Raw genomic sequence first — 15,035 nt, forward strand, 5'->3', positions numbered from 1 at the left:
GAAAGGTAGCAAGATCGTTCAAAAAATCATTGTTTGATTTAGGATGGCGGTAGACAGTTGCAATGATAGTAGGAATAGGCCCAGAGAATTGACACACAGTTGATTCAAAAGAGCTAACAGCAGGAGCAGGCAACGGCAGGACTTTCCACTTCTCGCGATAAATTATCGCAACACCTCCTTCACGGCCAGAGGGACGGGGTTGACAAGTGTAAACAAACCCTGGGGGGTGGATTCATTAAGATGAGAAAAGTCTTGAGGTTGCTGCAAAGTCTCGGTTAAACAGAGAAAGTCAAACTTACGGTCAATGAGGAGATCCTGAATGAGATGTCCCTTGCTCATGAGTGAGCAGATGTTAAGTAGACCAAAACAGACAATGTTGCTGTCGCATTTGACAGTGTTGTTAGTCGACTGAGCTAAGCTGGCCAACATGCTGTGGTCAGCATTCCTATCTGTGATACGTGGAGGGTGCCGAGAGTTGGACCAGACAGAATTAATTCCTTTTGAGGCGTCCATTCGGAATTTCTGGTGGGACCCATGATGGATGTATCTCCGACGAGGGAGAAATATGACATCCAGGTCGAAATGCAGCAGAGACAGCAGAGGCACAGACTGGAGGAAATGCAGCCAAAGAAGCTCAGCAGCTGAGTACTGGAGGAGGCCCATCGAGGTTGGATAGTGAGTGACAGAAGACACCAAACAAACATTAACCAGGTGAATATCCTACCAGTCCACATAGTAGGTGAGGCCACAGGCAGCTCAGGCGTCCAGAGAACAAACCAGGTAAGTTTCGAAACAAAACAGGGGTTAGGCTGAAGCTAAATGCATACACAGCATACTCAGCCACGCAGAGATATTAGCAATAACGGCAAAAAATGCCATCAAAATTACCAGTCATAGCAAAAATCAATAGTCTAGTTACCGGCGAGCAGCAGCGACCAGTCCCGCCAGCGTTCACTCAAACCGGAAGTAACTATAGGCACTACTACCCATCACTTGTAGCTACAGTCTTTGCTAAATTATGTGTTTTCAAAATTTGAACTGGGTGAAAAAGATAGTCAAGAACGGCAAAGAATGTGGCTAATAAATGTAGTTGTGCAAGGACCCTAACCAATCATATGAGAGTATTTGTGATTTCTTTTTAGAACATACTGCTTTGGCTCATCATAACAGCACATGTTAAGTTCACCTACTCAATGCCTGCCTATAGAGTAATCAAATGGTCAGCACCTACACATATGGAGACATTTGTGAGGGCATGTGCTCCTTCTCAACCATTTAGGTCTGCTGATAAACAATGTCTGGTGATGCCACCTCTGTGTGGCAATACATCTCAATCAAACTCTTTTCATATGTAGTTTCTATCCTGTGTAATAAGCTGCCCACCTCCATCCAAACTGCTGATTCCCTCAATGTTTTAAGAGGTGTTTGAAGACTCTCTTATTTTTGGAATTTCTGACTAACTGATATTAGCTGTTAAATTTTTGTAACTAATACATTGTAACTTGCTTGTATTTTGTTCTGAGGTCATCACTGATGTTTACTCGATTATGTGAATTTAATGACAACACTTTTCTGAAAAGTGCAAGAAATGTATACGATTCATGTTTCATTCTTCCCACAGCACACTTTTTTTTCTCCGCTTTAAGTCTTAACCATAAAATTTTCTCAGCTTTGATTGGGTGAGCCAATTCTCTGTCTAGGTGGACCAGTACCACCCTGACCATTATGTGGTCTTGCGCCTGTGTTCTCCACTCCAGGCAGCAATAACCCAAATGAAAGCTTGGGCATAAACAAAATTGTACAAGCAGTCTTTGTGCTCTCTCAAGGCAAGATGAGTGAACTGTGTAAGCATCTGCATCACTTTTTAGGAGTTCAGGAGAAGGAAATTGATTCTCTCCGAGGCATACTACTTTACTTCCTGCAGCAACATCATGCACCACCAGGTGCAATAAACATTTGTTAAATACAAGGATACTGTGCATCACAGATGGCCAACATTTACAATTCCATGTTACAATTAACACAGAATACTATTGTTCTGATCAAATGTTGGATTTGCTGGTTTTCAGACAGTGATCCTTAAAACGCATTGGCCTTGAAGATTGTGTAACAACAGACAGTTAATCACATTGATACAGCAGTAGAGGTGGTAAATATATAGTCCACTTAGAATTCAGGGATTGTCTTTGCCAAGGGTGAGTCCTCCATGCAAACTCATAGTGCTCCTTCACAATAAGGTGGATTGTCTGAATAGATAGCAAACAATCACTTTAAGTAAATGTCAAAAAAAATAATAAGATGGAGAGAGTAATCACTAAATGTGATCAGCAAGGTGGCATAGAAGTTACTTTTCTATCATTCACAAGAATTTCAGGTAAAAGGTTCCATGGTTTTTGTTTTAAAGTCGTTCTCCATGGCCCAAACATGAGCAAAGTGCGTTGATGAGTGAGGAGGTCAGGCAGTAAAAAAATGAGTGTGTAGTAGACTAATGTACTGTATGTGGTCAAATCAAATGTTCCTTTTGTAAGATACAATGATAGCCACCTTGCAAGCAAACCTGACATACCTTTGGGAACACAGGTAGTTCACTAACAAAGATATGAGAATTACTACAATAAAGGCCTGTAAATCCCTGAGAGAAGCTCTTGTTTGCTTGGTTCTGTCAAATCATTTATCTGAGTATCCTAAAATCGATGATCTTGGAGCTAAAATCATTATGCCCCACATACTCATCTCGCAGGTGGCCTCTTAACCCACTTTTATTAGCAGACTAGCAAAATACCCGCGCTTCGCAGCGGAGAAGTAGTGTGTTAAAGAGGTTATGAAAAAAAAAGGAAACATTTTAAAAATAACGTAACATGATTGTCAATGTAATTGTGTTGTCATTGTTATAAGTGTTGCTGTCTTTTATATATATATAGCAAAATACCCGCGCTTTGCAGCGGAGAAGTAGTGTGTTAAAGAAGTTATTTAACCATATATATACATAAACATATATACATATATATACATATCTACATATACACATATCTACATATACATATATATACATATACACATCCACATATACATATATACATATATATACATTATATATATATATATATATATATATATATATATATATATATATATATATATATATATATACATATACATATACATATACATATATATATATATATATATATATATATATACATACACATATACAAATTTACATATCTACACATATATATATATATATAAATATATATATATATATATATATATATATATAGATATAGATATAAATATAGACATACATATATACATACATACATTCACACACATATATATAGAGCAAAATACCCGCGCTTCGCAGCGGCGAAGTACTGCTTTAAAATTTTATATAATAAACTGAGGGAAATTATACCAATAATTATTTGTTAAGGATCTGTTTGTATACCATGTTGTCAGTTCGCCCCTCCGGTTGTAATATGACCAAGTTGTGCGCTGAGCTTACTCATGAGCATGCAACATATACTTGGCCATGTGAAAAGCAAATCAAGAACAGCAGGACCGCGCCAACTGCGGAGCTCAGCTCGAGCAAAATGAAGTGAATGAAATGAGGTGAATGGGAGGGGAGATGATCACGTGACTCCAACACCTGCCTTAACTCTCCATCCCTCCACAAACACACAAACACAGTCTCTCGGATCCCAACTCTCCTTTATATAAAGAGATAAATAGCAAAATACCCGCGCTTCGCAGCGGAGAAGTAGTGTGTTAAAGAGGTTATGAAAAAGAAAAGGAAACATTTTAAAAATAACGTAACATGATTGTCAATGTAATTGTGTTGTCATTGTTATGAGTGTTGCTGTCTTTTATATATATAATATGCACACACACACACATAAACATATATATACATATACATATATATACATATCTACATATACACATATCTACATATACATACGTATATACACATCCACATAAACATATATATACATATACAAATTTACATATCTACATATATATATATATAGACATAGATAAATACATACATACATTCACATATATATATATATATATATATATATATATATATACTGTATATATACATATCTACTTATTGGCTCCTGTATTTAGGATATGGCAGGTTGGATAATGGACGGATGGACATTTGTATGCATAGCCCCATTTGCCCGTTTTCGTTTTTTTTCTTTCTTCAGTAATATTTCAGCAAATCCGGAGCTTGTCAGTTCAAATCCTGGTACTGACACCACTGTGTGACCCTGAGGAAGTCACTTCACCTGCCTGTGCTGCAAAAAACAAAAGTAATGTAACAAATTGTACTTCAGATGTTGTAAGTTGGTGGAATAAAGGCATAAGTCAAATAGATAAATATGTATTATACACATAGGAACTATTCATTTATTTTCAGTTAAGTCATCTGCAGCAAACTTTTATAAATGAGGGTTTCTCCTTTTTAGATAGTGCAAACTGTTTCTTCTTCATTGACGTTTTCTCTTGGAGAGCTTTTTTCATTTCATTGAAAAAGAAAGCAGCAGCTGCCAAAATATGTAGCTTTCTTATTAATTTTTCAACATTGTGTAAAATAAATGTATAAAGTAACATAAAAGGTTTAAATACTGGTTATTCTTTTACACTAAAATATTACTACAGAGATACAAAAAAAGTAAAATGGATATGTTCTTTTTCTTTAAGGAGATTAAATATTACTGAAGAAAGAAAAAAAAAATTAAACAGCCAAATGGGGCTATGCATATGAACTTAAAAGGTTTAAATAAAACAGAAATATATATTTTATTTTTACTTGGTTAACTTGTGGAGGGTGTATCCTGTAGCAAAGCCCTAACTTTTTTCGTGAAAGCCCGTTTCAGTAAATAAGTCTTATGTGTGTGTTTATGTATGTGTGTATATATATGTAGATATGTGTATATGTAGATATGTATATATATGTATATGTATATAAATGTTTATGTGTGTGTGTATATTATATATATAATATATATATATATATATATATATATATATATATATATATATATATATAAAAGACAGCAACACTTATAACAATGACAACACAATTACATTGACAATCATGTTACGTTATTTTTAAAATGTTTCCTTTTTTTTCATAACCTCTTTAACACACTACTTCTCTGCTGCGAAGCGCGGGTATTTTGCTAGTATATATATATATATATATATATATATATATATATACATACATATACACACATACATGCAGTTTCAATAACATAGAAATTAATATAAACATTAACATCATTATCATATGAGAATATGAAGTAATATATAAGAAGCACATTTCATATAAATATAAATTATTAAACAGTAAAATCTTCTTCTGTAATTTGCTACCGTGGCAATTTGTGTGTCTGTCCAGGATTTTAAATCACCTGTAGCTCGCAAACCGTTTCACCTATTGACTTGAAATCTGGTACACATATAGTACGTCACGTCTACTATCCGCTTTATGGGTGATGATTGTATTACTCTTTTAATCTTTATTTTATTTTATTGTAGAATCAACTCCTATCTGCGCACACCAGGGCGGCCGTGGGCGGATGCGTATGGTGTATTCACTCCATGTTATCGTGCATTGCGCTGTCACTGGTATTTTGATAAAAGAATTTGAACAACATATAAGAAGCGTATAAATTATTAAACAGTAAAACATTAACATTTAAGAAGTAAAGTTACATTAAGTACTACTGCAGTGCCTTCGGGTATACCTCATTTTTTGTTTGCCCATTACATGCTTAAATGTATACATTTTTTGGTGTACCTACCCGAGAACACGCGACATATAACCGAGCGTGGGAGAAGCATGGATTTTAAACACGCGTTGAGTTCATCTGCTGGTCTCCCTCGTGGAATAACTGGTAATGTTTGACTAAAATCTACAGCGAGTAAAACGACATTACCTCCTATTTTTTTTTTTACGATCTCTGAGATGTTGCTTTTTTCGGTTCAAGGCTTCATAAGCTCTTTTATGTTGTATGGTGTACTTATCCCAAACCATCATCTTTGAATGTTGCAAGACTTTCGCCTTGTATGTAGATCGGGGTAATTACATTCATTGCATTCCTAGTCTGAATCACAATGTGATTGTATGGGTGGTTACCTGGCACTGTAGGGTTGCCACCCGTCCTTTAAAATACGGAATCGTGCCGCATTTGAGAATGAAATTGCGCGTCCCGTTTTGAATCAATACTGGACGGGATTTGTCCCGTATTTTTTTTATCATTTTTTTTAAAGCAGCGTCTCATGCAAATCATCCCACACGCATTTTATGAAGATGCCTCCTTTCCTACTTTTGATTGGGTAATACTTGATGTCATCATTAGTTTGATTGGTCTTTTTAACTGTCCAGTGAGGAGGGCGTGTCTTTTAAGTAGAGTCTGCAAAGTGTTGGCACTGAGATGTGGCGTCAGCGCCAGAGTTGAAGCCCCTAATGTTGCGGTCAGCAAGTCGGCTAACATCCGCCATGTGCCGTCTTTCAGTTGCGAGAAGCAGATCATAGAATGGTTGAAACTGTTGCCCCTAACGTTGCGCCACGGCGTGTGGTTCGTTTATACCGCGTGTCTTCTCATTAAACTTTTATCTCGCGAATATGTTATTGCAATCCGCAGCGGGAGCGTTTCTATAAACTTCATTTAAACTTACGTTTTACACCGTGCTTTGTTTCCCTTATGAACATGCTTGTATGCTTCACTCGCTCCCTTCTCAATTGTTTAATTAATTTTTTGCTCTTCGCTGTTTGCGGCTCTTCCGTCATTTCCCCCTACTTCGTTCTTTTATCTCGCGAATATGTTATTGCAATCCTTAACGGGAGCGTTTCATTAAACTGATTGAAAATAGTTTTGCATTTACCTTTTTAGTAAAAGGCGAGCTTTTAAGCCTGAGAAATCACCCCGTAAATGCACACGTTTAATTGCACGTGTTAATATGTATGGTTACACAGTATTAAAAGACAGTGAACAACGTCAGTTACCTTTGTTCCCGCGTTTGATAAAAGGCGAGCTTTTAAGCCTGAGAAATCACCCCGTAAATGCACACGTTTAATTGCACATGTGTTAATATGTATGCTTACACAGTATTAAAAGACAGTCAAAAATTAACGTCATTTACCTTCTTTCCCGCGTTTGACTCGTGCTGTAAATCTCTTCCTTGTTTTTAGTTCACGTGATTACGTAGGAGGCGTGATGACGCGATACGTGACTCCGCCTCCTCCATTACAGTGTATGGACAAAAAATATGTTCCAGTTATGACCATTACGCGTAGAATTTCGAAATGAAACCTGCCTAACTTTTGTAAGTAAGCTGTAAGGAATGAGCCTGCCAAATTTCAGCCTTCCACCTACACGGGAAGTTCGAGAATTAGTGATGAGTGAGTCAGTCAGTCAGTCAGTCAATCAGTCAGTCAGTCAGTCAGTCAGTGAGTCAGTGAGTCAGTGAGGGCTTTGCCTTTTATTAATATGTATAGATGAGAACTAGACAAATACATCCTCAGAGGTTTCTGCAGGAATACTCTGGGAAATCCTGATTCTTAAGAGGGCAGATTATCTCATATCTGTCCCACAAAAATAAATTGGAAATCAAGAAGATATCAGAACTAATCAGTTAAATTACTAGAATAGATCAAGAGCATGCCAGGTGTCCAAGTGAAGCACTTCATAGGAAAAGACAGGCTCTGCATTCAGAACTCAACCTCTTAACAATTAAAGAAACTGAACAACTTATTTTTAAATCAAGACATCATTACTTTGAACATGGAGAGAAAGCTAATAAGATCTTATCTCAACAAATCCACAAGCAGGAAGTTTGCAATGCAATCCCAGCAATCACCAACACAGACAGAGATAAAATCATTTATCATAAAAATATAATTCACAGATTTAAAGAATACTATAAGTCCTTATATTCTACTGAGTTTAAAGAAGACAAGACACAATCTAATACATTTCTGGATGCAATATAGATACCACAAATAGATACTCTCAGTGCAGAAGAATTGGATAAACCTCTGGCACTATCAGAATTACTAGATGCTATAAACTTACTTCAGAATTGGAAAGCAGCAGGCCCTGATGGCTACCCTGCCGAATTTTATACAAAAATTCTCAACTCGGCTACCTCCCCTTTAATTAGCAACATTTACAGAAGCTAGAGACAATGAAATTCTACCTCAAAATTTTTCGCCAAGCACTTAATTACCACCTTTCCTAAACAAAATAATGACTTATTACAATGTTCATCATACAGACCAATTTCACTTCTGAATAATGGTGTTAAGATACTCTCCAAAGTCCTAGCTAGAAGGATTGAGAAAGTGCTTCCTTCAGTAATATCGAAACTTTGTTAAACAAAACCTGTCCAATTTTCCTCACCTCCCACCTACCTCTAAACCTGAAAAAATATTGATCAGTCTTCAGGACTCAGACAGCATTTCTGCAATATATAAAACCATTTTTCAGTCCCTCCCTTTCAAAGATCCAAGAGTACAGTGGGAAAAGGATCTCTCACTCAACATCTCAGAAATGGAGTGGAAGGTAGCAATGCACAGAATTCACTCAAGCTCCATATGCGTAAAGCATGCAATTAATCAATTTAAAATTATATATCGAACACATCTGTCTCATTTAAAATTGTCCAAAATGTTTCCAGGGCAAGATTCAACCTGCAAACGTTATAATCAAGGTCCAGCCTCACTGGGCCACATGTTTTGGGTGTGTACCAAATTAACATAATTTTGGGCAAAAATCTTTAAATGCCTTTCAGACAGTCTTGGTGTCACAATCCCTCCTGGTCCACTAACAGGTGTGTTTGGTGTTCTTCCAGATGGGCTTAAAGTGGAGAAGGACAAACAAACTGTGATTGCCTTTACTACACTATTGGCACACAGACTTATCTTGCTCAATTGGAATAATCCTAGCCCACCTCTTTTAACTCAGTGGGTAACTGATGTTATATACTATTTTAAATTGGGAAAAGTCAAATTCTCACTTAGAGGATCTTTGCAAAACTTTTTCAAAAACTGGCAGGATCTAATCAATAACATTTTAGAATAAGCATTTTAATTGAGGAAGCAGATTCAATTCCCTTTTTTTTTACTGTTTATTTTTATTAATTTATTACTTTATCTATTTACTTATTTTTACTAGCATAAAGTTTTACTCTGCTGGCCTAGCATTCTTTCTCATGGGTGGGGGTTGATTTGTTTCAAACAAAATCTTATAAAGCTTGACGTATTTGTATGGAATGTAATTTGATTTTAATAAAGTCAATAAAATAAAAAAAAAATTGTACAGAACACACTGAGCTGCTACAGTGGTTTGCAGACACAGCTGAAAAAATGCATCTGAAAATTTAGATTACATTCTGCATTTTAATTGTCATTATTAGTAACACTTCAGAATGTGTAATTAAAATGTTTTGTAGCAATTATTTTCTTCTTTATCTGGCCACTACTGAGGCCCAAATAGACATGTGAACATCTTGATAAAGAAACAGATAACACTATCAAGAGAGTCAAGAAAACCTAAAGTATATTTAAACTTTTTTTTTGCATTTGCAAATGAGTCTTATTTTTAGCATAAACTTCAGACACAGGATCATCCATTACCCCTTATCTTCAACCAGCCTCAAGATCATTAAGGAAATGATTAGCACAGGCCACGCTACAGCAACACACTGGCAAAAGCACAAGGTGCATGGTGGCAAATGTGTGCAGGAGAAATGTTCACAATGATAAATGCTTACTCTCTTTTAAATATGGTTTTGGTTTTTCTCTCCATTTGTATATAGCGTTTCTCCTCATGTTATGTTTTACTTTGTCACATTTCTTTATTTAATTTATATTTTTTCTATAAAAAGTACATTTGCTTCCAGTAAATAAAAATATGTTTTCAGTGGTAAATTGGCAATTCACTAGATATTTGTATACCATTATACAAAATTATATTTGTCTTCTGTATACAATGAAGTGTCCATAATGACTATGGTGACACAACATTTGGTCATCCTATCCAGCTATCCTGAGCAAAAGAATATGAAAAAATAAATAATGGAGAGGTAAAAAAATGAGTGTCTTCATTATATCTAAACTAACAAAATGGACACCATACATAAAAGATGTTAGCTAAGGGATGGCGATTAAACAGTAAAGGAATTTTCAAAATTCCTGGACCATTAGATATCAGGAGTTTCTCAATAACAGAAATATGTAATAAAATATGGAGATGCACCAAGTAATTCTTCTTGACTGAGTAGGCCAGGGTTCTGACTAGCTGGGAGCTTTATCTCCTCTGAGCCTACCACAGCTTCAGCCCTGACTGCAGTTTGAAAATTTTCCAAACAGTTTCTGTCAGAACAAGTGTCATCACAAGTTTTGTTGCAGACCAAGCATGATTGTGTTCATACATTTGTATTTTCACATTTTTCTTTAGCAGAGTGCTGTCACAGTTTGCAATGATTCTGAACACGTTGTAGATGGTCAATGTTTGTGGGAGTGGGTTTTTCACTGGGTACTCCAGTTTTTTCCCACATCCCAGGGATGTGTATGGTTGTTATTGATGACTGCAAATTGAGCCATTTGTTAGTCAGAGTAATTCTATGACTGAGGGACTTGTGCCCCTCCAAAGATGATTGCTGCTTGATACAGTAGTGCTAGGCTATGCCCCTCTGCAACTTTGAATTGGATTAAGCTGAGAAGAAAACAGATAGACAAAGAGAATGAGCTGAAAAACCTTTTCAGGATAATCAAGGCAGTAGTTAATAAACACCATTTTAGTTAAGATCTCATTTTTATTAACAACACCTCCAAGTACAAATTGCTGCACATTGCAAGTGTTTGCTATTTACCACTGGGTGGCTCTGTAACATTAGTCTCTCTCTCTCTCTCTCTCTCTCTCTCTCTCTCTCAAATGCCAATGCCATATGCTGTACTGTAATATATGGTACCTTTCCAGGCTCCCAGCACCTTTCTCTCACTGCTCCAGCTTTCATTGCCTAGGATTGTAATTAGGGCAGACAACCCAGCAGAGGATCTCAAGAGTTGCTGAGGGAAGCTTTAAGGATGCAGCCTCACTCTGTGCCATTACTTTTTCTGACATAGATCCAGAAGTATATCCAAGCAGGAAATACTCCTGGGTTGATCTTTAAAAGCAGCCTCCATGACAAAGCCAGGGGTTTTAAAGTTAAGTGAACAGGAGTATCAAGAGCTTACTTAGCATGAAGAGGAAAGAAAAGTAAGGTATCTGAAGAAGAAGAATTTATTAATAAACTTTGTCTAATAAAGACATTATTCTGGTTTTGTGCAGTTGTGTTTTGGGCCTGGGAGATGGGAGATGCTCTGTTATATCAAAAAATATCATACTTTTCTCCTAAACATACTCTTCTTTTAAGTTAAAAGTTTACTTATTTTGTTCTTAACCCCTTCTGCTTTGTGGTCAAAAGAACAAGCCCCACTATCCTTGCACCATAAAGCCAGACACAGAAAAGAAATGGGACAACAGTTCTCTCCAACTTACGTGTAACAACACCGGAAGTTTCTCAAAACTTGCTATAATGTTCTGGGGAACTTTGTAAGACTAATAAAACTTGTCCAGTAGACAATAAAAAAGATCCTATGTTACCAAATTCACATAATAATTGCATTTGTTCTGTACCTCCCACTAGATGGCTGTCTAATATTAGAAAGCAGTAAACTGTTTAAATGAGCAACTTAGTACCATTGTGAATAATTCTAATTTAAAGACAAAAAAAAAGCCTAACCTCTGTTTTTCTGATTTTCACAGTGCTGTCAGATTTTGGTAATGAATAATGTAGACCCTGAAATCCAGGACCGCGATGGGTACACCGCCGCAGACTTGGCAGAATATAATGGGCATACAGAGTGTGCCAACTACCTGAAGAGAGTGGAACAGCTGGTAAGAACATCTCTATTTGTAGGGAAATACATGACAGAAAAATATGTCATTTTATATTTTTATCTTGTCTTTTGTGCTGTATATTTTAATTAAGGAACTTCTTTACCCAGTGCATGCCTCGTTTTAATTAACACTTTTTTTAAAAAGGCGCAGATGTTCAGAACTAGCCAACTAACATTTTTCAAATACTTTCCTAGTGAAACTTGTTACTTTCTCACATAGAAATGAATAAAATCAGAGTGCATGGCCTACAGTTTGTTGGTGTTGTGACATTGTGACTTTAAATCCTGCTGCAAAAAAGCCACACCCTTCATCTTGTATGCCAAGCATAGAAACTTTATAAAATAACAGATTTATTTTCAAAATGCTCTGTAACAAAAAAAGCTCTGAGGAGCAAAAAAAGGCACAGAAGAAGTTGCCTTGAGAAAGGTCAAAATAAAAGCAAAAGAGGGCAAAATCTAGTTAATCGAAGAAAGCACAGCAAATATCACAGAGAATTTACTAACACCCAGCAAATACAATGTACCATAAGAAACTATGTGTTTCTCCAGCCTTTATAGGGTTGAAAGCAGTCCCTTGATAGAGATAGTTAGGGGGTCTCGCCTTTTTGAAAATTATCCACAAAACACATGGAACATAACTGATCAATCATATGCATATAGAAATTAAGTAATGCACAAAAGTAATGAAAAAACACACAAATAACATAAATAATAATAATAACACAAGCAAATGCATCAAACATGAACAAAAAAGCAATAAAACAACAATTTGAGCCAGGAGCCCTAGCTGAAACAACAGTTTGAAGTGCCCTCTGTTTTAAAGCTGTTAATTTCCACACAGACACCAAGGAAACATTGTTAGGTTTACTGCTTGTTCTTAGTCAAGTTTTAGTCCCTACTTGAGTAGATTTCAGTCTTTCCTCTAGGTCTGTATCCTGCATTGCACGTATTGTTGCTGCATTAGCATCCAGTGCTGGTAAAATAAAACTTAGAAAATCTTCTGTGTTTTATATGAAAGAGCATCTGAGACCAGAGAGACAAATGATGCCTGGTCTTTTAACAAATATTACAGTTCGTTAGTGCAGGTAGTGATTTGGTCACTGAAGGTAGTTCTGGGAAGGAGGCTACAAGACCATTGGGGTGCATTCTTGACCCTAGAAGTGTCTGTGAAGTTCTATGCAGAATTGGCTCCAGGATGGAGTATAAAGCATTCCTTTGGCAAGAGAACCTTTGATTTTACAGTCAGGAGGTGAGCTGGGAAAGGGCGGGGAGGTATGTGGCTGGATCTGGAGCTGAAAGAAGGAGAAGGTGACAGTTTGGGAGTTAAGCAGGACAGATATTTGTTGCCTTGAAACATTTAATAGTGGGCAAGTGGACAAGCTACACCACTAGTAGGTAGGAACTGAATGAAAGTATGATGAGGCAAAAAGGTTTTGTTTTTTGGGTTTATTATTTTGTTACCTTACACTCTCCTATTATTTATCACTCCATTGATATTATTTTTGATAAAAAACATCTTTCATAAAGATTGTTTTATGAAGATAGACATGAAAAGGGACTTGTTCCTCTTCATCTTTTCCCACTTCTATGAGGGGTCAATGTACTTGACCATACGTCTGCAAATAGCTCAGTCCTCCACCTCCTTATCCATCAAGGCCTTTTACTGTCCATGTCTCATCTCCATACATCATTGTTGGTCTTACCACTGTCTTAAATGCTTTACCTTTAACCTTGTTCGATCACACAATACTCCTGATACCTTCTTCCTATTGTTCTGTCCACACTGCACCCTATGGGTTATCTCTGTATGTAGTTTTCCACCATTGATCCTAGATATTAAAATTTGTGCACTCATTTCAGGCTAACTTCTGAATCCTGATCATCATTAAACCTCATATTCTATCTTCTTCCTATTTATCTTCAATCCTCTATCTTCCAAAGCCCTTCCCCATTCTTCCACCTTTCTCTACATTTCCTGTTCTCTGGTGCTACAGAGCATAATGTCATCAGCAAAAACTATGCACTAGGGGGACTGGTCTATTATCCCATAACTCAACACATCTATAACCAGATCAAAGAAGTAGGGACTTAAAGAGGATCCCTGGTTCAGACATACTCTAAATGGGATTTTGTCTGTTACGTCAACACTGTTTTTATCCAGTGTTCTCACTCCGTCATACATATCCTGGACAGTCCTCACATACTTTTCTGGTACAGCGGGTAATGGTGATAAATATAAATTAGTACAAAGATACAGAATCCTGACTAGTAAACATTTTTCACAATCTGGCAAAGGTCCTCTCTTATTTAGTTCATCATTTTAACTGACAACCCCTTAACCTGTACTCCAGTCCAGATTTTCATCAGATTTAAGTTTAAATCATTCCTTCCACACTACATATTCCTTCAGCAACAGTGATTGCATAGTATTACAAATTGTTAGTTTTTTGATAGAGCTCATTCTGTGCATTTTATATTAGTAGTATGGTAGAGTCCATAACTGTTGCTTCATTAATAGTAACAAGTGTCATAAAATGTGGCATACAGCTATAATAAGGATTAGAATACACTATCCTGCAGTTCACAAAGGACACAGAACATCTATATATAGTTAATATTATTATGAATGTCAGTCACTATATTTCTAGCTTCTTTCATACTTTTATATTCATGGTATCTCCATACTTCTCCAGATGAAAGTGCATGAATTATCCACCACTGTGGATCTTTACATGAAACGTTCACATCCCTTTATCTGTAACATGTACTCACACAACTTGCAAATTTCTATACATCTCATGTATCATCACACAAAACTACCCAACTTGCATATCTACCATATTTTGCACGTGAGCTACATTTTTAGATTCCATTGCATTCCCAAGGCTCCTTGTATATAATATCTTGACTGTGACATCACTATACATTTTGTGCACCTCAACATATATTGAGTGCCCTTAAGCATCTCTTCCTTGTCCCATACATAAATGCAAATGGCATTTATCTATCTATTTATTTGCTCTGTTGTTAGGTCTCCTGTGTTACCCCAAACAATGTGTCACTGAGTTGC

At 36.4% G+C, this 15,035-nt stretch overlaps 1 protein-coding gene across 1 annotated transcript in view; it reads left to right on the forward strand.

Moving 5' to 3' along the window:
• The window catches only part of espnla (espin like a), a 114,962-nt gene that overhangs the window by 53,156 nt on the left and 46,771 nt on the right, over positions 1 to 15,035 (forward strand). Inside the window, exon 5 of the mRNA XM_028793319.2 lies at positions 11,832 to 11,963. Coding sequence (XP_028649152.1) covers positions 11,832 to 11,963 — 132 coding nt within the window. The remainder of the gene's footprint in view (positions 1 to 11,831; positions 11,964 to 15,035) is intronic.

Source organism: Erpetoichthys calabaricus, chromosome 2 (assembly GCF_900747795.2).
Source record: "Erpetoichthys calabaricus chromosome 2, fErpCal1.3, whole genome shotgun sequence".
Taxonomy (NCBI): domain Eukaryota; kingdom Metazoa; phylum Chordata; class Cladistia; order Polypteriformes; family Polypteridae; genus Erpetoichthys; species Erpetoichthys calabaricus.